General features: G+C 30.0%; 4 protein-coding genes and 2 long non-coding RNA genes across 7 annotated transcripts; 2 read left to right on the top strand and 4 right to left on the bottom strand.

Annotated features, from left to right (window-relative positions):
• Positions 1 to 302: 302 nt before the first annotated feature.
• On the bottom strand, positions 303 to 1,605 carry LOC127069113 (uncharacterized). The gene has a single exon (XM_051005825.1). The coding sequence runs from the start codon at positions 1,603 to 1,605 to the stop codon at positions 661 to 663; it is 945 nt and encodes a 314-aa protein (XP_050861782.1). The 3' UTR covers positions 303 to 660.
• Positions 1,606 to 1,611: 6 nt separating this feature from the next.
• On the bottom strand, positions 1,612 to 11,649 carry LOC127069112 (S-adenosylmethionine decarboxylase proenzyme). The gene is made up of 6 exons (XM_051005824.1): positions 11,297 to 11,649; positions 6,205 to 6,291; positions 3,055 to 3,181; positions 2,359 to 2,461; positions 1,995 to 2,278; positions 1,612 to 1,914 (listed from the first exon to the last, which is right to left on the bottom strand). Exons 1-6 carry the CDS (start codon positions 11,425 to 11,427, stop codon positions 1,612 to 1,614), a joined length of 1,035 nt encoding a protein of 344 aa, XP_050861781.1. The 5' UTR covers positions 11,428 to 11,649.
• Positions 11,650 to 11,832: 183 nt separating this feature from the next.
• On the top strand, positions 11,833 to 14,117 carry LOC127069120 (uncharacterized). The gene is made up of 2 exons (XR_007783334.1): positions 11,833 to 11,962; positions 12,058 to 14,117. It is a non-coding gene; the product is annotated as an uncharacterized LOC127069120 (long non-coding RNA).
• On the bottom strand, positions 14,115 to 16,318 carry LOC127069119 (uncharacterized). Its single transcript, XR_007783333.1, has 2 exons — positions 15,026 to 16,318; positions 14,115 to 14,959 (listed from the first exon to the last, which is right to left on the bottom strand). It is a non-coding gene; the product is annotated as an uncharacterized LOC127069119 (long non-coding RNA).
• Positions 16,319 to 18,158: 1,840 nt separating this feature from the next.
• Positions 18,159 to 19,408, bottom strand: LOC127069108 (protein lethal(2)essential for life-like). 2 transcript variants are annotated; one of them, XR_007783332.1, is made up of 2 exons: positions 18,946 to 19,408; positions 18,159 to 18,864 (listed from the first exon to the last, which is right to left on the bottom strand). XR_007783332.1 is itself a non-coding variant. In XM_051005816.1 (2 exons), the coding sequence occupies exons 1-2, from the start codon at positions 19,070 to 19,072 to the stop codon at positions 18,531 to 18,533; spliced, it is 354 nt and encodes a 117-aa protein (XP_050861773.1). In that variant the 5' UTR covers positions 19,073 to 19,215; the 3' UTR covers positions 18,159 to 18,530. The 2 variants fall into 2 exon arrangements, 1 of the variants encoding a protein (XP_050861773.1); XM_051005816.1 differs by having other exon boundaries at positions 19,053 to 19,215.
• Positions 19,409 to 20,416: 1,008 nt separating this feature from the next.
• LOC127068993 (protein lethal(2)essential for life-like) lies at positions 20,417 to 22,765 on the top strand. The gene has a single exon (XM_051005535.1). It carries the CDS (start codon positions 21,049 to 21,051, stop codon positions 21,589 to 21,591), a length of 543 nt encoding a protein of 180 aa, XP_050861492.1. The 5' UTR covers positions 20,417 to 21,048; the 3' UTR covers positions 21,592 to 22,765.
• Positions 22,766 to 23,732: the final 967 nt, after the last annotated feature.

Here is a 23,732-nt window from a genome sequence, read left to right as displayed (position 1 = left end):
GAGAAGAAAAAATTTTGTTCGCATTATTTTCTTGGTAAAAAAGATAATGGAGATCACTGCCTATAACGTGAATGCAGTTTAAGAAAAGAATACTTCATGGACTAGAGGATCCAGCATCGTAGACAAAGTAGCGCAATCATGCAAAATACAGACTCTAATCGGCAAAAAACCGAAAATATATGCATCGTGAACATCCTCTCTCTCTCTCTCCTCTCTTTCTCACATACATACGCGCGCACGCACACACACAGAGGAGCGCACATAGCAAGCAAACAAACCAAACACACACGTTCATTCTTACGTTCATTCACTCTCTTCTCCTCCTCTCTTTTTTGTTTATTTTTCTTTTTCACTTTCTCTCTCTCTCTCTCTCTTTATACGGCATAATTAAATAACTACTTATGCTCGTTAATTTCTAGCTGCATGCGCTTTCCTCTACGACCCTATATCATGTTAAACGGTTTAAGGGCGATAGATTTTGTGACCTGCGAGTGTAACGTTAACAGGATTCCTCTAATTGATGAAGAAGAGTTGGGAACTCACTACGAGGTAAAAGAGGTTCTTTTGTAGTCATGCTGCTATTTCGACCGAACGGCATCGAGTCGTCGTTACCGCGCTACTTAAGCGGCCATCGTGCCAAACGGTCGTTTAAGCGTGTCTTCACGATATCTTGTTACGCCACCAAGAGAACTTCATTTTCGGACTCAAATATTGAAAGCCAATAACTGTTTGGGGAATTAACGAGAGGATTGGTAAGAAACTTCCGCAACTACGACTCTTTGGTTCCTCATCTTGCGATTCTGTTACCGTTCCACTCGCTGTCTTCTGACAAGGTGTCGAATATGGATACGGCGTTGATAACGGATTACATGTTATATGAACATCTTCGATATTCCACTTGTTTTTTGAATTTGCAATACCGCTGTCGTTTTCCTTGGCCTTTCCGCATGTCTCGTTTTGGATGGGACATTGTTCGGGAGTCTTTCTGTACTTATTCGCTTTTGATAAGATACATTTGTTGTTAGCAGTATTCATTGTTTTTATATTAGAAACAACGTTGAAGTTGTCCATTGTAAAGGTAGAGAGATCAGACTGTAAATTTGATTTATTTGTAGAAGATTTTAGCGATGCTTTCCGATAGACCTTTGAACGTGTTAGAGGTTTAATAGTCAATTGCGGTGATGATATAGAACGAAAACACTGAACATTATTATTCTTTTTAGGGTTGATACAATGATCATCGTCTGATCTCGTACCTGATTGTATAACGATAGATGTCTGGGATTTCTGTTTTTCTATATCGATTGACATAGAGTGATAAGCAAATATGGAAGAGGATATGGTGTTTTTCTGAGTAATCTCACAATTTTTTATGGTGCTCTCACTATTCTTTCTTTCATTATTTTCTGTCATATATGAAACTGATACAGCAATGCCTTTTGAGTTGAAATTTGATAATTTTGGTACTAAGTTAATAGATTCACTAGTGGTTTCCAAATTATTTAAAGGATGTGATAAAGGTGAAGAATCGATAGGTGATAGAATATAGGAAAGAGTCCGCGCTTCATTTGTACCTGTCATAGCAGGGACTAATGAAGCGTCCATGAACCCTCAGCTCGGGAATCTTGAATAAAATGCACAGGTCAAATCATAATTTTTGAAACGACAATACTGCGCGTCGGTACGTAGCCAATCTTCAGAAGAATTCAAATAATCATTCTGCTCCAACTCGCGTGGACAGCTAGCAGCAATAGATTCCTTGTTGGCAAATATAGTCACAACGAATTTGCCAGGTTTAAATGTGTTAAGTACACGCCGTATTATCTCTTCATAAGAAGCCTCAGGAATGTTACTTTCAAACGAAACATAAGAAAATTCTGGTTCTGGTGTGATATGAATAGTCATATAGCTTCCCTAAAAAAAAAAAAACAATCAATCATTACAATGAAATAATACATGCAGTAGAGGATATACTTTGTATTACAGATCCTTACGCTTTTGGAAATACCATTCATGGAATAACCACAGGGTTCAAATAAAAAATCATCTATGATCATATTGGGAATGAGTTTATCGATTCCTGACTTTTGAGTAGCTTCGGCAGCAGAAGAACACATATCTCGTGTAAAAATGGCCATTACATCAGGGTCTAAATGAGTCATGAGAATCTCTAAAGTTTGATCTGGTTCTGCCTTCTCTTGCAAGGGCTTTTCTCTATTTAGAGTATATAAATACCAACAGTCTGTGTCGATAGATCCCAAACAGTAGGCTTCTCCATCTAAAATAATTAATTTTTTTTTTTAATATCACAGATAGATATTGAATATATTATATTTAATAAGAGTTATATCTTATTACCAGGAAAGTACGTATCGAGTAAGGCAACCTCTTCTTCGAATGCATGATGCGGTGAAATTTGTAACTCTGGCCGTTTATAGTTCTTGCGCGAATAGAAGAGATCCTGGAACAAATAAAATAGGAAAAACTAATGTAGTCATAATGAATACGTGCTTCAGAATAATTCTATTAAATCTTTTCTAAATTGTTGCATTGTTAATAGCAATTATATATCAGTGCAAATTAATTTTACGCATAGTATATCACGACTTAAAGAGATCAATAAACTAGGAGGTGAAAATATATTTTGTATGTCAGAGCTTTTCTATATATAGAGACATCACTTAACTATGCACTAGGTCAAGTTATATAGTCAAGCACTTTCATCTTCTACATTCTTGCAGAAAATTATGCATTTCTTTGAAAATAGTATATATTATACATATTTGTTTGAAAACATAAATCAAATGTGCTTCACTTGTATCTATTATGATAGGGACTCTAATGAAGCGTTCATAAATCCTTCGCTCGGGAATCTTGAATAAAATGCACAGGTAAAATCATAATTTTGTAAATAACAATACTTCTTGTAAAATTTCTTCTTAATATATAATTCTTACAACTACCTGTGCAAACCATTTTCAAGATAGGAGACCATTCAGGACATCAAACCATTATAAATAAAAATATACGATATTTATACAAGTCCAAACATACCTCTACTTCATCAAATCCGGTGTATTGTTCGACAAGCTTAAGGAGAGGCTCCAAACATTGTAAAGGTGTTGTAGTACCACATGTTTTTAAGATAAGTCTCCGCTTTGATAGAAACATACTACTTTCACTGCAAGTGTAAAATTTATTTAATATTTATTTTATTTATATAGATATATATTTAATAAAATATATTACGTAATAAATGTTTTAAATATCTTATCTGTTTGCTATAATATATATAATCAAACAAATAAAAATCTCTTGATGCATTGCAATCACGTTATATGTGATACTAATAACAATCGAAAGAATTTACGAAGTAATTTGTTCAATATTTTTTAAAAAGATAATCATTTTCTATTTTTTTAAATATTATCTTTCTAAGAAGACGATGAAGTCATTGCAATAATTAATAAATAACAAAATTTTGAGATATGTAGATAACGTAAACAAACTACGAAAAAATAATGATGGCATACAGTTGATTATATTAGATTAATTACAACTACTGCAACAGAATTCTTAAAAGAATTAATGAAATGAGAAGATAAATTTATGTGCTTCCTCTTACACAATCATTCATGCAACATGCGTTGTACATAATATACATAGAACTTACGAATATGCCAATTTCAATAGACGAAAAAAAAACTACTGATTTGAATTTATGTGTGAACGAATACCTTTTAATAGAGGGAAGAAAAAAATAAAAGAAATCAGGAGAGTTCGATGAAGGGTTAAATGAATATATCAAATATTAATTGATTATCGCAACCAATCGAAAATATTACTCCAAATATTTCTTAAAAGGAAAATCACTTTCATCACCATTTAAATATTAAGGGAATGATGACGAGAAGGTCACCGAAGAATGAAAGTTATTAAAAGATATTTAGTTGGCGTCGATTGGTCAGTTATATTTTTAGCTTTAAGTTAAACTGCTTTTGGCTAGACACGGATATTTCGTGATAAAATATCTTTTTTTCGGACGAATTATTGTGCATTTGAGCCACGTAATCTTAATAAATATTCACCTATGATACAAAGCTAACGTATAAATATATAAATAAATATATATATATATATATATATATATATATATATATATATATATTGGATGGAACGAAAGAAAACAACTCTAAGAATTATTCAAAGGATTATTCCGCGTTGAACATTCAATTCGTATCTTTTTTCTACGAGGAAAATGATATCTCTATCAAAAAATAATGAACTCTTTGCCTAAAATTAAAAACAACGTTGTTAAAGGTTATCGATGATTTACCATTTCACTTACGAGGAGACGTTGACCTGAGATTTTCAATGACAAGAGAGAACGATAAGAGTGACTACTAAGTAATAATATAATAATGTTATCTCTAACGTAGATTGCTAAAAATAAATATGATAAAGAATAAATAAATCATAGGGCTACGTTATGCATCGGTATTACGTATTAATCATTGTTAATCGATGTTATTAATGATTTTATCAAATATGAAACGAATCTTTACTTTCCTATCTATACTTGTGATTCTTTTACTATTATGTCTGCATACCTGTCTTTTTACTATTATCGCATAGTTTGTAATTGGTATGACTCATTTAAACATCTTTATCTTAATCTTTAGTAACATTGATTCTTTCAAGATAATTTCTTCGACGTATGCATTTATCTCTCGTTGCAACTGATATGGGTCCATAGTCATTTATTTTCTTAAATTTGTTTTTACCATAAAAAGAATTATTCGGACTTGGAACACGTTTTGTCTAATAAACTAATAGGGACTCTGTAAATCAATCTGAAACGATAAACGTTTTGCTATCGTCTTTATGAGTTTATCAAGGCGACCTTTGCTTCTTAGGAAATATCGTTCCAACATTTAATTTAGAAGCGTCTATCTCTGTACGTTTTACAGAAAAAAGAAGAAATAAAAAAGAAAGGACAAAAGAACTCAAAGTGCTTTAGCTATAAAACGCTGTTATCATTAATAATTAATTCAACATCGAATCATGCATCGAGCATAAAAATGTTGATTTTTGGCGCAAAGACATAGCATTGGCATCGCGATACAGTAATAAAAAATTAATCCCTTCTTCGACTACTTCAGCGAGGATATTTTTACATTTCTATTAATTACCATTACGATGATTATCATATAAATACTTTGTTAACGAAGAATATAAGCGTTAAGAAACAACAGAAACATTATATGTTCTGAAGCACTGTTTTATTATTTAAAGAAAAAAAAAAAAAAAAGAAAAAAAACGGAACATTTATCCTTGTTTTAATATTAATATTTAATAAATATACAATCTCGCTGTAATAGTCATTTACATTGTACCGTTGAAATAATCGAGTTGTTATTAGTTAATTTTCTTTCTTACATTAAGTTTAATCGCAGAATTAATCATACACACGCGCGCGCATGTCCGCATTGGATAAGATGTTGAAGTTCAATGAATAAAGTCGAACTTGGATTTTATCTATAACCGATTAGTTGATCATTTTAATAAAGAGTTCTAAAATTAATCGTGTGAAATAAGGAAAAATGTAGATATATACTATGGTACAAATACCAAAGACAGATAAAAGCTTATCTTCAAAGTTTATCATGTTTATCGTAATCAAAGTTCGACTCGAGTATCTCGATCATATTATTTACAGACTGGGTGCAAATTTGAAATGAAATAGGAATACAGATTAGATTATCATTTCTGTACGAAAGATATATTAATCGTTAGAGGAATGTGCAAGTGTAGATTAGTATCCTACTGAAATTTGAGTTATCTTAGGTTTTGAATTCAGCTTGACGTTAGTTGTTCTTAAGTCACATTACATATCCTTTTTTAAACTTTCATCATACTCGAAATGACACTAGATCTAACGAATCGGACAGGATGCTTTTACAGGTGCAACTCAATGAAATAATAAAGGCATATATAATAATATAAATAAATAAAAGATAAAAAGAGAATTAATTAAGTAAAAAAATAAACTTGTAAAACTGCGAATCATCAAATCAATAGAAAGTTTCATCTTACCTCGAACGAACGAATCTTTCGCGAATAATAATTCGATCAAAATAAAACTTTTCACTAATTAAATTATACATGCATCATGTAATTATTCTTAATGCAAACTCCAATTACCTGAGCACATAGGCATCTACTTGATCATTGCGGCAGAAGCTGATAATTTCGCATCTAACGATCTTCAACAGGGATTCCCATTTTTGCCTGAAAATCAAAATAGTTCGTATTCCTTTAATTAACAAGATTTGTTCTTTCTTTTTTTTATCTCTCTCTAATCGTATTTTAATTTTAGTATAATTTATTTTAAAAACAACAACTTTGAGATGATTAATAAAAGCGAACGACATCGAAAGCGTTATTATTATCATCGTCTTAAACGAGTCCATTCAATTTATGATAGCGTGTTCACATGATACATACACATATACACATATATATTTATACATATACATACATACATATATATATATATACATATATAAACAAATTACAAAAACCAGCATGCAAATCGATGATGCATCATTCATTCTGGCTACAAGGAGAACATAATCGTTGTTCTGTGCATCTCAGTTGCATCTTCCCCCTCTCTCTTCCCTTGAACTTGAAGTCTCCTTCAATCCTTTCACGTGTCATTGATACACGAACGGCTCATTAATATTATTTATCGAATTACATAATAGGAGGATAAAAGTGCGGCGAACATTTATAAAACTGCATTCATTAAAAATCGAGTAACGTCAACTTGTGAATCTTTCTTTCGATGATTGATGATCATGAATTATTACCATGATCATCAAATGAAATAATAAATCGTTAAGATACTTCCATGTGGCAATTGGATTTTCTCGTATTTCAAAAAAAAAAAAAAAGAAAGAAAAAAAAAGAAAAGAAAAGAAAAGAGAAAAAAGTTTCTTTCTAAAACAGAAGGAGAGATCTGTAAATTCAAAGAATTTTTTACTTTATCTCCAAAGCTAACGAATAATTATTATCACTTATAATATTGTATTATCATCTTTCCTCAATAGAACTTATAAAAACTTATTTATAATTATCTTCTGACGTATTTCTCAACTATTTTAATGACTAATAAGTATCATTCAATTTTATTTAGTATTATATTGTATATGAAGAGATATCTCCTTTTTTGTTTTCTTTTCTTTTTGTTTACAAAACATTCAAATTTGTGATGCTATGAAACGAGGGTTGTCATCCGTGGATTGACGCGTTCATTGAGCATGTAATAAGCTTTCGAGGTTTTTTTAAACATATTTATAATATAAATAGAAGCGAATATCCTCGAGAGTTTTCTAATGGTCTCGAGAACGTTTAAGAGGTGTTTCATTTTATTCTTTATAATCGATTAACGCTCGTCCCGCGGAGCTCGTGTGTTACATGTTTGCCCTTTGACGTAGCCAGTGCATATTTTTAAAAGAAGTTTTGAATCGAATATACGTTAAACTTGCTAAGAATGTTTCAGAAATAAATAATGTACGATAAAATAAAATGAAAAAGTAAAAGGTTCTTTTGGCATCGTTTCAATTATGTGATTTTTTTTTTATAAAACGCATCACGTTTTGTTCATCCTATACGAATTTGCAAGATTCAACAAAATTATTTGACACGAGAAGAAGAGTCAAATGAAACAATTCGAAAAGAGGAGTGGTATAGACATATATATATATATTATATAACCACTTTGTATGTCTCTCTCTCTCTCTCTTTCTCTGTGTGTGTGCATGTGTACCACACGCTCATGCAGAATGTCCCAGTATGTGTGAGAATATATTTTATCGGTAATTTCAGTACATTAAAATAATAAGAAAAGTTCATATAAACGTGTCTCGCTTGATTTTGTTTTCGAGTTACAGCGAATTTGAGTTTCAACAAAGTCTATCTGCTTACTTTCATAAGAAATGTTCGTAATGATTTCTCCACATCTAAATACTGCAAAACGTCTTACTAATGATTATCTCATTATTTCCCACATATCCAGATGATTGCAAAAACTTTGTTCAATTCTTTTATGAAAACATTACCGTTTATCTAACCAAAGAATTATTATAGTTTATAAAATTCCTTTTAATTCGAAAACAAAATCAAATAGGACATATTTATACGAATTTTTTTTATTTGTGCTCAAATCAATCATAAAATATTACAAAATCCTTTCCACTTATTCTTGAGCTTGATCAACTTAATTGTTAAATAATTCAGTAAACAATGAAAGAAATAATGGCAGGGAAATTTTCGTCTCAAAATTTTACTCTTTTTCATTCTTTGAAAGATCGATTATAAATTTGGAAATTTTATATACTCTCCCCTCTAGAGAAAAAAACAGAAAGAGAGAGAGAGAGAGAGAGAGAGAGAGAGAGAGAGAGAGAGGAGAGATACGTTCTCAACGAATATTTTATTACCAGAAAAAGAAAAGTTTCTTAATATTGCTCATTAAGATAAATTATAGGCTTCATTGTAATTCATTGTAAGCTGATCCTACAAGGAATAAATATTTATAGTCATTTTCTATATCAACAGAGTATCGATCTACTTAAATCAAATTCAAGAAACGTTATATAGTTTTGTTGAATTTATCAAGGCGATATCATAATCATATTAAAGGTGACATATATACGATCGTCGTAACATGATTGGTTCTGATGTCACGTAGTGTACTTCTGAACGCCATGAATACTACACATTTCGTTCCACAAGGACTATGACGAGCAACAAACAAAATCTATTTTGCTAAAAGGTTGAACAGAAATGGGGAGCGGGAAAAGCAACGGGGCGCTACTGCTGTATGTTGTGCGATCGATGCAAGTTAAAAGGGTAAGAGAACAAGATAAAATACGTAATTTATTATCTATTTTTCGTCTTTCTCCCGGAATATTTTCTATCGTTAATAAAAATGAAATGATCAGTGAAATGTCTTGTATACATTAAAAATAATCGATAAAGAAAGAAAGCTTATCATTATAAATATACAATATACGAACGAAATGCAACAGAATGCGATCATTTGGATTTATCCAAGTTGCATAACACTAATATGATAGGATAAAAACGTATATTAAGAAAATTGAGGAACAGACAGATATACGAAGAGTTCTCGAATGTAATGTGAAGCAAATATGTACATATGTATGTACATATAATGAGATCCGTTGGAACACAAAATTATATGATTCGTTAAAGTTTAGCGTTCTTCAAAAATTTCGTAATGATAACACAGTGATTCTTTCGTATTACGTCAAATGTAATTAATACTTTCGAGGATGACCATTTCAATGAATTTTAACAGGAGGAGGAGGAGACGTTTCAACGATCATGTACTTAATTACGTTACTAATAACTTAGGACGATTTATTTCTTTCTTATTTTTACTGGCGTACGTTGGATGATTGAATAAATGACAATTATCGTATTATAATATAGAGTATTCGTTGCACAGAGAAATCAATAACGATCGAACTTGAAATATAAGTCACCTTGTAAATAGACCAAACCTTAAGTATCCATGTGCGTAATGATATTGAAAGAAACCGAACGATTTCGATTTAATCTCACGATTACATTATTTCGAGTAAAAATACGTACATTTTTTTTATTTTTATTTTATTTTATTTATTTATTTTTTTTTAAGTTAAAAAAAAGACGAGCTTTGGATTAGCAGAAAACGGTTCATAGAAAAACACATATACACACGCGCACGCACGTATATACACATATGTATATACACATCAGAAACGAGTTCTATTCTTCTAGATGTTCCGTTCGTCTTCTCGGAATCGAATAAGCTCTTACTCTACGACGCCAACTTAAATACAAGCCTCTATGACGCACTCAACCGGCGACTAATGTTTTTATTATGTAATATCGTCCGAAATTGTTCGGCATAGAAGAAAACCAAACGTGGAAGTGTAAAAATCGTATAAATTAGTGAAAAGATCGATCGCTCATATCATAGTTTGATCTATCGACAGTTTTTTAGCAGCAATGTGACGATTATCGTAATAGGTTGCATGAAAATTTGAATTACTTACACACACATATATATATATATATATATATATATATGTTTCGACCATCATACCTGAAAATAGTAACTACCTGAAAAATGAAAATTATCAATACCAAATAGGGTCGTTAAATGATCAGTCAAATGGTTGTACGATGGGTTTTTCAGCAGTCGGTATATTACTACAACGAGAAAGTGGCTGCATCGATCTTTACCGAAAAGTGCGGCGTACGTGAAAGAGAAGAACGTAAGCACGAGTCATTTTCTCGATGAAACGAATTTGATCTTGTCCATTGCAAGGACGAACGGTATCTATTAACGTGTACGTAACAGAAATGTACTACAAAATGAATTTGTAATTATCACGTATCGAGGATCGAAAAAAGTTTTGTCGCTTTTTTTTGCTTACAAGTTACATTTATAAATATAAATAACGAATGAGAAAAGGAGACAATTAAAGATATTCTTTAACTATTGCTTCAACGACGAGTAAGTACGTATGTTCAGTACGTTAAACAAATGAAAAAGAGTAAACTGGAAAGAGCATCGAACGATCTCGTGGTTTTGTAGCTCGTGAGATTAAAGAGCGATAAGCTGCGGCTGATGTCACGAAATGCCGGTCGTGTTCGTCTCGCGATCATCGTTACGAAAGAGAGAGAGAGAGAGAAAGAGAGGGAGGAAGGGAGAGAGAGAGAGAGAGAGGAGAGAAAAGAGAGAGAGACAGAGAGAGAGAGGAAAGAAACAGAGAGAGGAGAGAAAAGAGAGAGAGAAGAGAAAAAGAGAGAGAGAGAGAAGCCGGTTGTCGTATGAAGAGAAACGATAACGAGACGATTAAATGGTTTACTTATAAACTGTGAAAACGGACGTTTCTTTTCGAAGGAGAGTAGCAACCCTCTTCGATTAGGGACGCTTATACCAGAATCGCGTTTTCTGTCATCGATTCGTCGTTGAATACAAAGAAAAGAAGTTAAGTAATCGTCGAGAAACTCTTATTCGAGAAACATTATATTCGGAGAAAGCAGGTAGAGCGACTGTCTAATCGGATCCGAGGGTAAGTTAATGGATATATATACCTAGACAAAATGATGAATGTGTGAGTAAAACAAAAGAAAAGGAAGACAATGACGGAGGAAAAAGATACAGAGAAAGGGGCGAGGCAAAGGACAAACATAACGAGTCGAAATGTCTACCAACCGAGAAATTTGTCGAAGATCACCAAGTTGTCTGTTTTTAGCGTTATTACTGGTGAACCATATCTCGAGGAGCTTCTCTACGCCTTCGAAAAATTGCACGCTGTCCGCGCTGTCGTCCTTTGTCGATGCCATCGTTCGTCGGCCCGCTCTTCGACGCGACAAACACCACGATTCTGATGTGTGCACGTTTATTCAAATCGTTGGATATCCCCTTTATTTTATTCAATTCTATCTTCTTCGAAGTGGCGCTTTTTATTGGTCTTTTCTAGCGGTAGATAGATTCGTCGTACGAAACAAGCACTCTCCACCACGAATCTTGCTTTACTGAACGGTCGGAATAGGCCGGAGCAGTCGAGCGACGCGTTTAGAACTGTGTTAGTGCTTATCTACTCTCCCTCCTCGTCTAACCGTGGAATCGCCTTCCCACTCCACCAATAACACGTATATACATACAATGCCTTCTATCTTCGATATGGGAAACTAAGTTGGACCAATGAAAAGGACGCTTTAATGCGCATGCGCATTCAAGCATTGGATATGCCTTTAATTCTAATAATCATCTATAAATTGCCTTTTTGACGTTCTCTTTCGTACTTATTATTTTCGAAAAGGCGTAAAATATGTGTAATGCAACATATAATATAATGAAGCGTAAAATACGTATAATGTAAGTTTATATATATATGTATATATTATATATATCACACACATATATATATATATATGTGATAATTCATCTCAAAAGCATCTCTTACTTTCCAGTTATTCGTTATAACTTTTCGAGAAATCTTTTTCTTCGAAGGACAATTATTACGATTGTATTATGCAAGTTATCGATTGTCGTATTCTTTTCTACGTTTTCCTCAATACGTTGTTAAGGAAGTTTACAAATTTGCCGCGAAAGAATATTCTCTACAAATCGCATGCGTTCATATTCTGGTACCATTAATTGTAACATACAGGTAATATTCATACACAAGATTGTTTATCACTTTTCGCTCAAAGCAAGTCAAAGTGTGACTTCAGCGACGGGAATGGACAAAATATGAACTACACGCAAGCGAGGAACGCTATTCCCATCATGCGTTTATCGTATCGATGTATAAGCTTGTGTTGGTATATTCCTCTCACGTGTATGACAATCGGTTTCGTGTAGGTTAAAGTAAAGTGTTAGTAGGCTCTGACTTACACTTTTTAGTCTCTCATATGTATATCTTTTTTTGATAGTGTATCCGTTTTGCAGTGATCTGTGCTAGATACGACGTCGGTATGCATTTGTTTTATGACAAATGTATAAAGGATAAATATATTATAAATATATAATTGACACATATAATAATAAGCGTATAAATTTGCGACAAAAAAGAAGATTTTGTCGAATATTTTGTCCAAAATAATTAATGAATACTTACACATAACATATTATATATATATATATATATATATATATATATATATATGTATATACTTGTATTCTTACTATATTATCATATTATTTATTATTATAATAGTAATAATATTAATAATAATAATAATATAAAATGGATTACTCTTACAAAGGAAATTATTAAAAAATAGCACTGGAAAACCCTCCTATTATTTTGACTTTTGTGTATTAATAGTATAAAATATATAGTATATAATACATAATTCATTAATTATTATTTTTGAAAAAATAATCGACAAGTGTATATGCTTTACATGCATTTATCGTCAAACTAAATTGTACCGCTGCTGTGTCCTATCCAACACAGATCACTGCGAAATTCATGTCAATCAGCAGTAAAGGAAATAAATAGAGATTGAATTGTAATACCTTACTGAACTGTTAAATAAGAAAAAAAAAATGAATAAATTAGTTGATTATTTTCGTTTACATCAATAAAATAAAAAAAAAAAAATAACACCGAAATCACTTAGCCTCGAGAAACCTACGATTTCTATATTACGAATCTAAATGTTTACTAATATATTACATACTGTTTTTGGAATTTTACGTTTCTAGTTTATAAAATATAAAGGGAAATATAAATTTTTCAAAGATTTAACAATATTTTAGAAACTTAGATCCATTAAGCCGTTTATTGGATACGTATTTTTTTATTTTTGTCATAGAATCATCTGTTCAAAGCTCATTAAAGTGATCGAGTAAGTTACCATAGCTTCTCGTGCGAGCATTGTGAAACACTTTCTTTGCGTTTGGAATAGTCAGAAAATCTGAACATTAGCTATTTACGCACATAAACAAACAGGCAATCGCTGCTTCACGAAACGAATATACATCATTCAAGCGTGATATGAAAATCAGTGCTGTTTGTACAAGCTTCTTCTCTTGTCGCAAATTTCGAGGAGCGCCACAGTACAAAACTCTTTCTTTGGGAAAAATGTTGAAAATAGTATTTGCACCAATAATGAGAACAGACGTAATTTTTTATCAATCTTGATGAACAAGGTCTCATTTTAAAAACGGAGATTTAATCTAGGATCTTGCTTTCCCGAATTCTTGAAAAAACTTGTTATTTGTGCATAAACTATTCTTAAAAAAATACCATTTTTTAACATGATTTTTTTCAAAGAAAATAGATTTTTCAAAAATTCGAAAAAGCGAGAGAAATCCTAGATTAAACCTTCGTTTTTAAAATGAGATTTTGCTCATCAAAATTGATCAAGAATTAGATCTGTTTTCATTGTTGGTGAAAATCATTATAAAACCAGAGGTGATGAACAGCTTTAAGTGCAATTCTTGTACAAATATAGAACATAATAAAAAATCTGTATAAATGTACAAAAATGGATAGAATATATACAGGAAATATAAATCATTAGAATTAGTATATTTGTTTATCTCCAAACAAATCAATAATGATAATATTCTTTCAATAAAAAAGCACTTTCATTTTTAGCATAGTAAATGATTAATCAATATATTTACATATTTGTTCATATAGAAATGTTCTAACAAATTATCTTCTAACTGTACATCGATAATCTATTTTTCTGTGTAACTTTTTCACTATTCTTTTTTCTCTTTTGTACTTTTCCTAAAGTATTAAAATTTCTTTACCAATAATAGATATTACTGTCTCTATATATTCTTGATCTAATTTTATCAAGTGCCTTTCAATTTCTTTCGGTCTAGTAAGTTTAACTTTGGCAACAAATCTAGAGTCTTCCACTAACTTAAGAATATCTTTTGCTTTAAAATATTTATCATCTAGACTTTTCATAATTACAATCACTACCAATTTTTCTCTAAGCTAACCTTCTTCGATTCTCTAAACTCTAATTGCTATTTTTTTTTTTTTAATTCCAATTTAATAAATAATTAGATTTTTTGTACTTCTTCTGTAAAAAAGCTGCACTCAATGGAAATCTCATTTTGCCTTGATATAGAAAGACCAATTACAGGAACTGGTTTAGGTTTTGGTTTCAATTTTATATCTAAAACCAAAGATACATAGTACTATCTAGACGTATCAATGGCTTTTTAGTTGTCTCTTCTTTTTCATCTTTGACTGATATCTATTGCTGATCCTTTTCGATTTATTTTTCTATAAATTTCATTAATTTTTCTTGATTATCTCTATCCATTTTCTATTTTTTACTTTCTTTTCTTGAGCATTTAATATTTCTGAATTTCTATCAATATAAGTTATGTACTAACCTAAAAATTAAGTATCAACTAAAATATGATATTGATTGTCTATATAATTTATTAAAAATTCTTTACCTTTCTCTGTTTCATTGACAACAAATTGCCTGTATGAGCTAATTATTTAACAAATCCTAATAATGTGAGTTGTATAGTTGCATTCATATGTACATCTCTATCTGAGGTATATTCTTAATAAACTCAATTTGCTGGAAAAAGAAGTATACTTAGCAATTATTATCATTCTTGTAAATTAATATTTCGAATTAATTCGTTTCTTTAGGCAAATTCAATATTAAAAGAACTTCGTATATGGTTGTAGGTAAACGTGGGAGAAGAGAGAATCCTTTTTCGGTTTCCTTTGACATATATATTCTATCTTTGTCAGTCTCTCTCTTTTTTTTTCTTTCCTACAATTTTCTACTTGCTTCGTTCCTGGAGTAATTACATCAAATTATGCGTCTGAAAACTTGTTATTTTTACTGTAAAGAGAAGCTCTTGTTCGGACGATTTTTCTCTTTGAAAAGATTCCATTTGTGTGAGTGTGTTTTTTTTATATTTATATCTTGCTTATTCTCTTTCTCCTTCTCCCTCTCTTTCTTTCTATCTTTCTCTTTTCTTCTCTTTCTGTCTCTCTATCTCTGTCTCTTTCCCTCTCTCTCTCTCTTTGATAACTATTTTATTATTCGACTTTAACATTTTTTAAACGTAAACAGTAAGATCATAAAGATGAATGACTGATCATATTTGAAAAAAAAAAAGATAATTGGTAGTTCGAATAGAATTTTTATTGCAAAAATCGATGGAAAAAGAACGATAAAATTGTTATCAATCGATATAAAAAACGTAAAAACGGGGTCCCGTTCTGTGTCACACTTTCCAAGATCGAAAATGGCTGAAGCGAATCGAATCGAATCGAATCAAATCGAACGAGAGAATAAGAAAGAAAGAAAGGAGGATGGAAAGAAGGAAGGAAGAAAAAATGATTCTTAACGTAAGAAGAGATAGAGAGAGAAAAAGACAGTTAGATTACACTTCCTTCGTTCGATTTTCTTTGCTCGCTTGGCTCCTTCGTTAGCGGTTTCGAGAGTAAAGTATCATGGAGTTAGCTAATTGGTTAAACGCCTCGGGCAGCCACCTTGGAAGTCCATGAAACATTCTGTTTTTTTCTTCTTTTATTTTTAATCTTCTATTTCTTTTTTCAAAGATATAGAAGATTAGAAAGATAGAAAGAGAAAGAGAAATTCTAAGTATATATTCAATATCTCGACAACATCTTCAACTATGTATATACCGAAGAAAGAGGCATAACTACATATACATACATTCGTACACAGATACGCGTGCGCGCTTGCACGTACCACGTGCATACACACAACACTCAGAGGATGAGTTTTTTTAACTCGAGACAAAATATCTCGAAAACAAAGCAATGTTTGAAAATATAGTTTGAAACAAAGTTATTTCATTTCGAAGAGCGAATAAAATAGTATTATTCTTTTTATTTTGTGGATATGACGCTGTTAAATAGTTATATTCTCTTTAAGAAAAATAAAAAGGATCGAGCTTTTCACATTTACAAGCAAAAACCAGCGGAGGAAATTATTGCAAAGTGTTTAAAAAATAAAAGGATAAGAAAGACGTCATTTATAAATGATTCCATAACAAGATATACTGTCTAGCACTTTTCCACAAGGATAAGTTTAACGAAAGCAAAGGAAATAAAAGTATCAAAGTGATGCAACGTATGTTTATCTAAGTTCCTTAGAAGAAAAATTATTTTTCAATGTGATATTTGCAATGTATCTTTTTATATGAATCATTTTAAAAATATTAATTAAAAAAATCTGTAAACTATATCAGTTGATATTATATATATAATACTATCTTCTATGTAATCATTACACGTAATTTCTAAGTAAAATTAATGATAAAGAAAAATAATATAATGCGCGATGACACGGGCCGATTATCAATTAAATATCTCAGATAAATAACGTTAGTAGTGTATTCAGAGCTGTGATGCAAATGGGTTAAAATGAGATCTTTTTTATTAAAATCAATGAAAAATTACGATTGTATCCATTATTGGCGTAAATCCTCATAAAATCAGAAGTGATAAATAACCTTAACTCTTGATATAGCTTAATACTATTATTGAAAACAATTTACACACATACACACATTGTTTTTTATGATATTTTATGATATTTTTTATATGATTTATATGATATATAATTAAGCCTAAGCTTAGTTATAAATAGTACGATAAAAATCAATATTATTATGTTAGCGAAACATGTTAATAGAATTCATTCATTATCATATTAACAGTAATCTACTATTATGATCTTTTACTCGGTCGGCAAAGGAATTTTATTTTTCTATTGATAATGTCTACTTTATCCAGTGATGGTAAAACACTGAAGATAGATAACATAAGACGCCTTTTTGGATTCAAATATTATGTTCTTCTTTAGTTCATTTCCATGTTCACTAAGTTTTCATATTGAGCCTAAAGATTATTAATTTGTTTATTATATGTTTAATTTTATTACAATTAATTGTAAATAATGTAAATATATCAAAGAATTTACATATTTGAAATATACTTAATAATGGTTTTGGATAATAAAATGATTTACCATAGAATTTAATATTTTCCGCATGAATGCATTTTATTGAATTGAAAAAATCTTCATACATTTATTTCTTGAATGTACTTTCAAAGATTGATAATTCTCCCAAGATTAAAACAATTTATTTAGCAAAATTAATTTTAATGTAATATAATTTTGTTATTTTCTCAATCTGATTTGATTTATTTAGAGTTGTATAACTTAATTATTCTTTATTAACTTATCTTAATAAATTATGACTCACATTATTAAAAAGTAACTGTAAATGGAGCATTATGATTGGCTCCAATAGTCCTGTTATTTGTTGTTCATATGCGAAATTATTTACATACATGTTTGTTAATATTGTGCGCATAGAGTTGAATAATAAAAAGTCTTGTATATATATATTTTACTATTTATAAAATTATTATATATTATTACATATATATATATATATATATATATATATATATATATATATATATTGAACTCATTTAATTAGGAAAAGTTGATACAGAAAAAAGTTAATTACAATCAAATACGATTTATAAAAAAAAATTATTTCTTTTATTGTATAAAATGTTCATATATTTCAGAAATTATAAAATTTTATTTTATAAGAGAAGTTAAAATAATACATTTCATTTAACATATAATAATACTTTCATAATGGTAAAGAGATACAAAGACTATTAGACTATTTTTTAAGCAGTTTTGATTCTTTTGTTCTTTCCGTTGTACTAAACTTTTCTAAGTCAGTAAATTTTGCTCCTTTTGAGCTTTAACAGGTTTTGGTCTTTCATTGTATGTTGTCCTATAATTCTTTTTTTTCTCATTTAATACCTATATTCTCTTAGGAATGATGATAATAAAAACTCCATCATTTTGAAGAGAACGTAGAATATAATTGATCTATATCGCATTGCTCTAAAATCATATACTTCCTAAGAAATTGTCCTGACTCAACCACATCTGTCCTGCTTCTCTTTGTGCTTGCCTTTCATCATAACGTTCTTTCCTATCACCTTTACAGTCACCTTATCTGGTGCAAATTGTAAAACATCTAAAGTTACTTGAAACTTGTTTTTATCAGTTTCAATGGTCGAAAATATTTTGCATGTCACATTTATGTTATGTGGATGATGACGATATAGCAAATACCGGCAACGTCTATATACTAAAAGATCTGTATCTGTATCATATGAGATCCAAAAAGATGGCAGATTGTCAGGATTAATTGATAAAGCAAAATGTTGATCAAAAGTATAGTAAAGACGATCCAAATTCTTCACTAATCTGAAAACAATATTGACATAATAATATAGACATAGCTTTTTTTGTCTATTATTCAAGAAATGATCAAACAATTTATTCTACCTCTCTTTTCTTCTCTGATCCAAAACTAATTAATTTGTCAAATATTGACTAAATAAATAATTAATCTTTGAAAGATATTCCTACTATTATTGATGAATATATTTTACTGATTTTCAATCCGTATCATAGTCTCGATACAATCTCAATTTTTGTCCATTCAAATAATTCAACAGGCAATGAAAATTCATCATCATTCATACATACATCATACATACATACATACATACATCATACATACATCATACATACATACATACTATCCAAGGTTCAAGGAGGGTAGTCAGTTCAACCAATAGAAAGCACATTCTGGAAATGCGGAGAACTCTGCCGAATCGAATTTGTTAAAAATAGCGCGAAATTTGAATGAACGTGCACATCGGTTTGATAAAATATGATTTCATCTGGAATATTCAAGATACGTAAATACGTACCAATTCTATCTTTACATTTTTATTTCATCGTATGATTTGTTATATATCTTAATAATAATAAATGATTTGTGCGCTATAATTAAATATTTTTGAAAATGAATTTAAAGACGAGAATATACGAATAAAGTTGAATTAAAGTCAAATTTATCTATCACACGATCATTCAAGAATTTTATTTATTCGTATGACAAAATTTATAATTAGGATAAAAATGTTATTATAGTTATAATAAATGAATTCCATTTTTTAACGTAGTTTATTTTCGTTAAAGAATGAGGCGAAAAGTGTGCGACCTCACCTATGCAAAACCGGTTTGTTCGAAGATTAATCGATCGAAGGATCTTCTTTATCAGACAAGTAGAATAACTTTCTGAAAGAACTTGTTCAAAAAAAAATGTTGCCGGTTATGCGAACGGTTTTAACGAAAGGAAAGACGCAAAAATTCCTTTTCGTTCTTACTATGTCAACAATTCAATGAAAAGAACAAATAATTTGTAAATTATTACATTTTGTCGTTTGCAAATATGGAAAATAAAAAAGGATTTAACAAAAAATCGATAGATACAATACATGTTAGATTACGAGCTACCTAGAAGGTAGCTTTGTAAAAAGAGAACTATCATCGTCAACATATTCTCAATGTAATCTTTGAGGTTTCAATGAAATCATTTAAAAAATATTTAATTATCTATAATAATCAGACTAGTCATGACGTTTTCTTGGAATATAAAGACAAATAAGCTTTTTTATTTAATTCTATTTTTTCTTAACAATCGCTCTATGGAAATAGTTAATCTTATTTCAAGGAACTTTAAATATAAAAATACAATTTACTTTTACTTCGAATATCCAAGATCAAATTATATTTGTATTGGTTTTGATCGTCGTTATAATATCATCGATTTGAACTAAACATTCTTATTTCTCTGCCTGGTGTTTGATATATAATGTAAAAGCACGATTTAAATATGTAAATAATAATTCTCTCAATTGTCTTTAAAAATTTGATTGAAAAGGAAAATTAAAACGAAAGAAAGATAACGAATTTTGAGATATTTTTAGAAGTGTAGCTTCTGTAATTGATAATTTAAAAAATTTTACGATATCGAGAATTATTTTTGAAAAGAAGAACGAAAAAATATACATAACGAAAAGATATTGACAATTTGTAAATTCATATCTACCTTCGAACGAACGATGGAGGATCAATGAAAGTTTATATTTTAAAGAGATTGAAAGTTCTAGAGCAACAGAGATTTTTTAAATAGAAAATACGAATCATTTTAAATAATTTATTTCAAAATCGAAATAGGATTTAATTAGATGATAATGAATCAATCAATAAAATAAAATATCGAGAATAAAAAAACTGAGAATATTTTATACACAGAAGTATCAATGAAAACGCATCGGCGCTATCGTTTCTGGACACTTCGTAAATGTTCGGCTTAGAGATCGGGCGATCAATAAAAGTTCAGGTTGGAGCCGGCAACTGACAGTTTTAGTCGAACAAGCAAGGAACATATAGACAAATTTTAAGAGAACTCCAAGTGAATATAACAAGGCGATAATAGAAAAAAAAAAAAAGATAGAAGAAGAGAAAGAATAAGAAAAAGAAAAGAAATCATTCTTTATTTGACGAAGAAGAAATAAGAAGAAATATTTAAACAAAATGTCTCTGTTTCCACTTATTTTTTCCGATTGGTGGGAGGATTTGGAACAACCACATCGTCTGATGGATCAAAATTTTGGCTTAGAATTGAATCCTGAACAACTTTTAACTATTTCACATAGAATGGACATCCTAAGACAAATGGAAAGATTCCCAATTAGTTATTATCGTCCATGGATCGAATTAGTTCGTCAGAAAGACAATGGTTTTTCGACTGTTAACGCTGATAAGGATAAATTCCAGATTGTCCTAGATGTTCAGCAGTTTCAACCGAACGAGGTTGACGTTAAAGTTGTTGATAAATTTGTAGTTGTTACGGCTAAACACCAAGAGAAACGTGATGAACATGGATGGATCTCAAGACAATTTATTCGTAAATATATAATTCCTGAACAGTGTGATATCGATCAAGTTACATCGAAATTATCTTCCAATGGTATCCTGAAGATTATTGCACCGAGAAAGGAAGTACCAAAGATTGAGAACGAAAGAACGATTAAGATCGAACATACTGGAAGACCTGCGATCCAAACTATTTTTTAGAAACAACAATAATAACAACGGCAATAGCAAAACAACGAAGAAGAAAAGAAATAAAACGGAAAACGCTTCTTCTTTAACAAAAAAAAAAAAAGAAAAGAAAGAGAGAAAATCGAACAAATCTTCAAGTTTTATTCCTATTTTTATAATTATACTTTTTTTTCGCATTAAATTCCTCATTATCGTTAGAATTAAAAGAATATTTTTTTCTTGAACTGCTATTTTTAAATGTTATTATGATCGTGAAGAAACATATTAAATATTATAGTTTCTTCATTCATGAGAACAATACTAGTAACCATTAATCAAATATTCATCTATGTATAACTGAGAACAACGAACAAATATGTGTGTTTTCATTATATTCTTTTTCGTACTTGTAGATATATGTTTTTTTCTTTGTATAATTTAACAAATACACACATATTACTGCCTAATTCGAAATATCATCACACTTGGTTTTATAATGATTTTCACCAACAATGAAAACAGATCTAATTCTTGATCAATTTTGATGAGCAAAATCTCATTTTAAAAACGAAGGTTTAATCTAGGATTTCTTCCGCTTTTTCGAATTTTTGAAAAATCTATTTTCTTTGAAAAAAATCATGTTAAAAAATGGTATTTTTTTAAGAATAGTTTATGCACAAATAACAAGTTTTTTCAAGAACTCGGGAAAGCAAGATCCTAGATTAAATCTCCGTTTTTTAAATGAGACCTTGTTCATCAAGATTGATAAAAAATTACGTCTGTTCTCATTATTGGTGCAAATACTATTTTCAACATTTTTCCCAAAGAAAGAGTTTTGTACTGTGGCGCTCCTCGAAATTTGCGACAAGAGAAGAAACTTGTACGCACAGCACTGATTTTCATATCACGCTTGAATGATGTATATTCGTTTCGTGAAGCAGCAATTGCCTGTTTGTTTATGTGCGTAAATAGCTAATGTTCAGATTTTCTGACTATTCCAAACGCAAAGAAAGTGTTTCACAATGCTCGCACGAGAAGCTATGGTAACTTACTCGATCACTTTAATGAGCTTTGAACAGATAATTCTATGACAAAAATAAGAAAATACGTATCCAATAAACGGCTTAATGGATCTAAATTTCTAAAATATTGTTAAATCTTTGAAAAATTTATATTTCCCTTTATATTTTATAAACTAGAAACGTAAAATTCCAAAAACAGTATGTAATATATTAGTAAACATTTAGATTCGTAATATAGAAATCGTAGGTTTCTCAAGGCTAAGTGATTCCAATGTTTTTTTTTATTTTATTGACATAAATAAAAATAATCAAATAATTTATTATCCTTTATATATTGTGAAATAAATGCATATCTAGCATAGATGACTATAAAATGGATACACTATCAACAGAGATATACGTATGAGAGACTGAAAAGTATAAGTTCACAACTTACTAACACTACTTACTTTACTTGCACGGAACTGATTGTTATATGCGTGAGTGAGGTATAATCGACACAAGCTTATACACCGATACGATAAACGCTTAATGAGAACAGCGTTCCCTGCTTGGGTTTGTAGTTCATATTTTGTCTACACAGGCGCTTCGAGCCAAACAACAGCTTTAATCTTTGTATTCTCTCTGTTCCTTGAAAATATCTTTAATATAATTTTAAAGACATTCAATAATTTCAACAAACTTTATATAATAAAATTATTAGAGATATTTAATGTCTAGTTGACTATATTTACGAATTCAGATATTTTTAGAGACCTAATATATTTTTTATTTCTTAGATCGTTGAAATATATGAAATCTACCCAATAGATTCAATATTACATTTTGTTACCAAAAAATATTAAAAACAGACTATAAAAATGACGAAGTTAAATAATCGATAAATTTATTTCAAATTTTTTCTGCTCTTTACAAGATACTTGCCAGTCGAATCAAAACAAGATTTGCTACAGAACGTAAATATGTTTGAGTTTGGAGGTCAAACGATCCAGACGTAAACGGTGTCGATTGTAGAGCAAAATAGCAGGATAATTTACACATTTCCCCAGTTCGTCGATCGTAAATTAAAAAGGAGCTCGTTGGTAGGAATGAGGAAAAGTTTTGTTGGTTAAAAAAACGATGGAATCTGTAATAAAATTAAGAGCATTTTCT

Source organism: Vespula vulgaris, chromosome 14 (assembly GCF_905475345.1).
Source record: "Vespula vulgaris chromosome 14, iyVesVulg1.1, whole genome shotgun sequence".
Lineage (NCBI taxonomy): Eukaryota > Metazoa > Arthropoda > Insecta > Hymenoptera > Vespidae > Vespula > Vespula vulgaris.
The sequence above is the reverse complement of the archived record's forward strand: the minus strand, read 5'-3'. Positions and strand labels throughout refer to the sequence as shown.

Bases quoted from the DNA above. Each gene is read 5' to 3' on its own strand.
- LOC127069113 (XM_051005825.1), bottom strand. From the start codon at position 1,605: ATGGACGCTTCATTAGTCCCTGCTATGACAGGTACAAATGAAGCGCGG.
- LOC127069112 (XM_051005824.1), bottom strand. From the start codon at position 11,427: ATGGCATCGACAAAGGACGACAGCGCGGACAGCGTGCAATTTTTCGAA. The intron at 2,279-2,358 runs GTAATAAGATAT...TAATTATTTTAG, and splicing joins ACTCGATACGTACTTTCCTG to ATGGAGAAGCCTACTGTTTG. The intron at 1,915-1,994 runs GTAAGGATCTGT...TTTTTTTTTTAG, and splicing joins TGAATGGTATTTCCAAAAGC to GGAAGCTATATGACTATTCA.
- LOC127069108 (XM_051005816.1), bottom strand. From the start codon at position 19,072: ATGATACGGATTGAAAATCA. The intron at 18,865-19,052 runs GTAAAATATATT...TATTGTTTTCAG, and splicing joins ATGATACGGATTGAAAATCA to ATTAGTGAAGAATTTGGATC.
- LOC127068993 (XM_051005535.1), top strand. From the start codon at position 21,049: ATGTCTCTGTTTCCACTTATTTTTTCCGATTGGTGGGAGGATTTGGAA.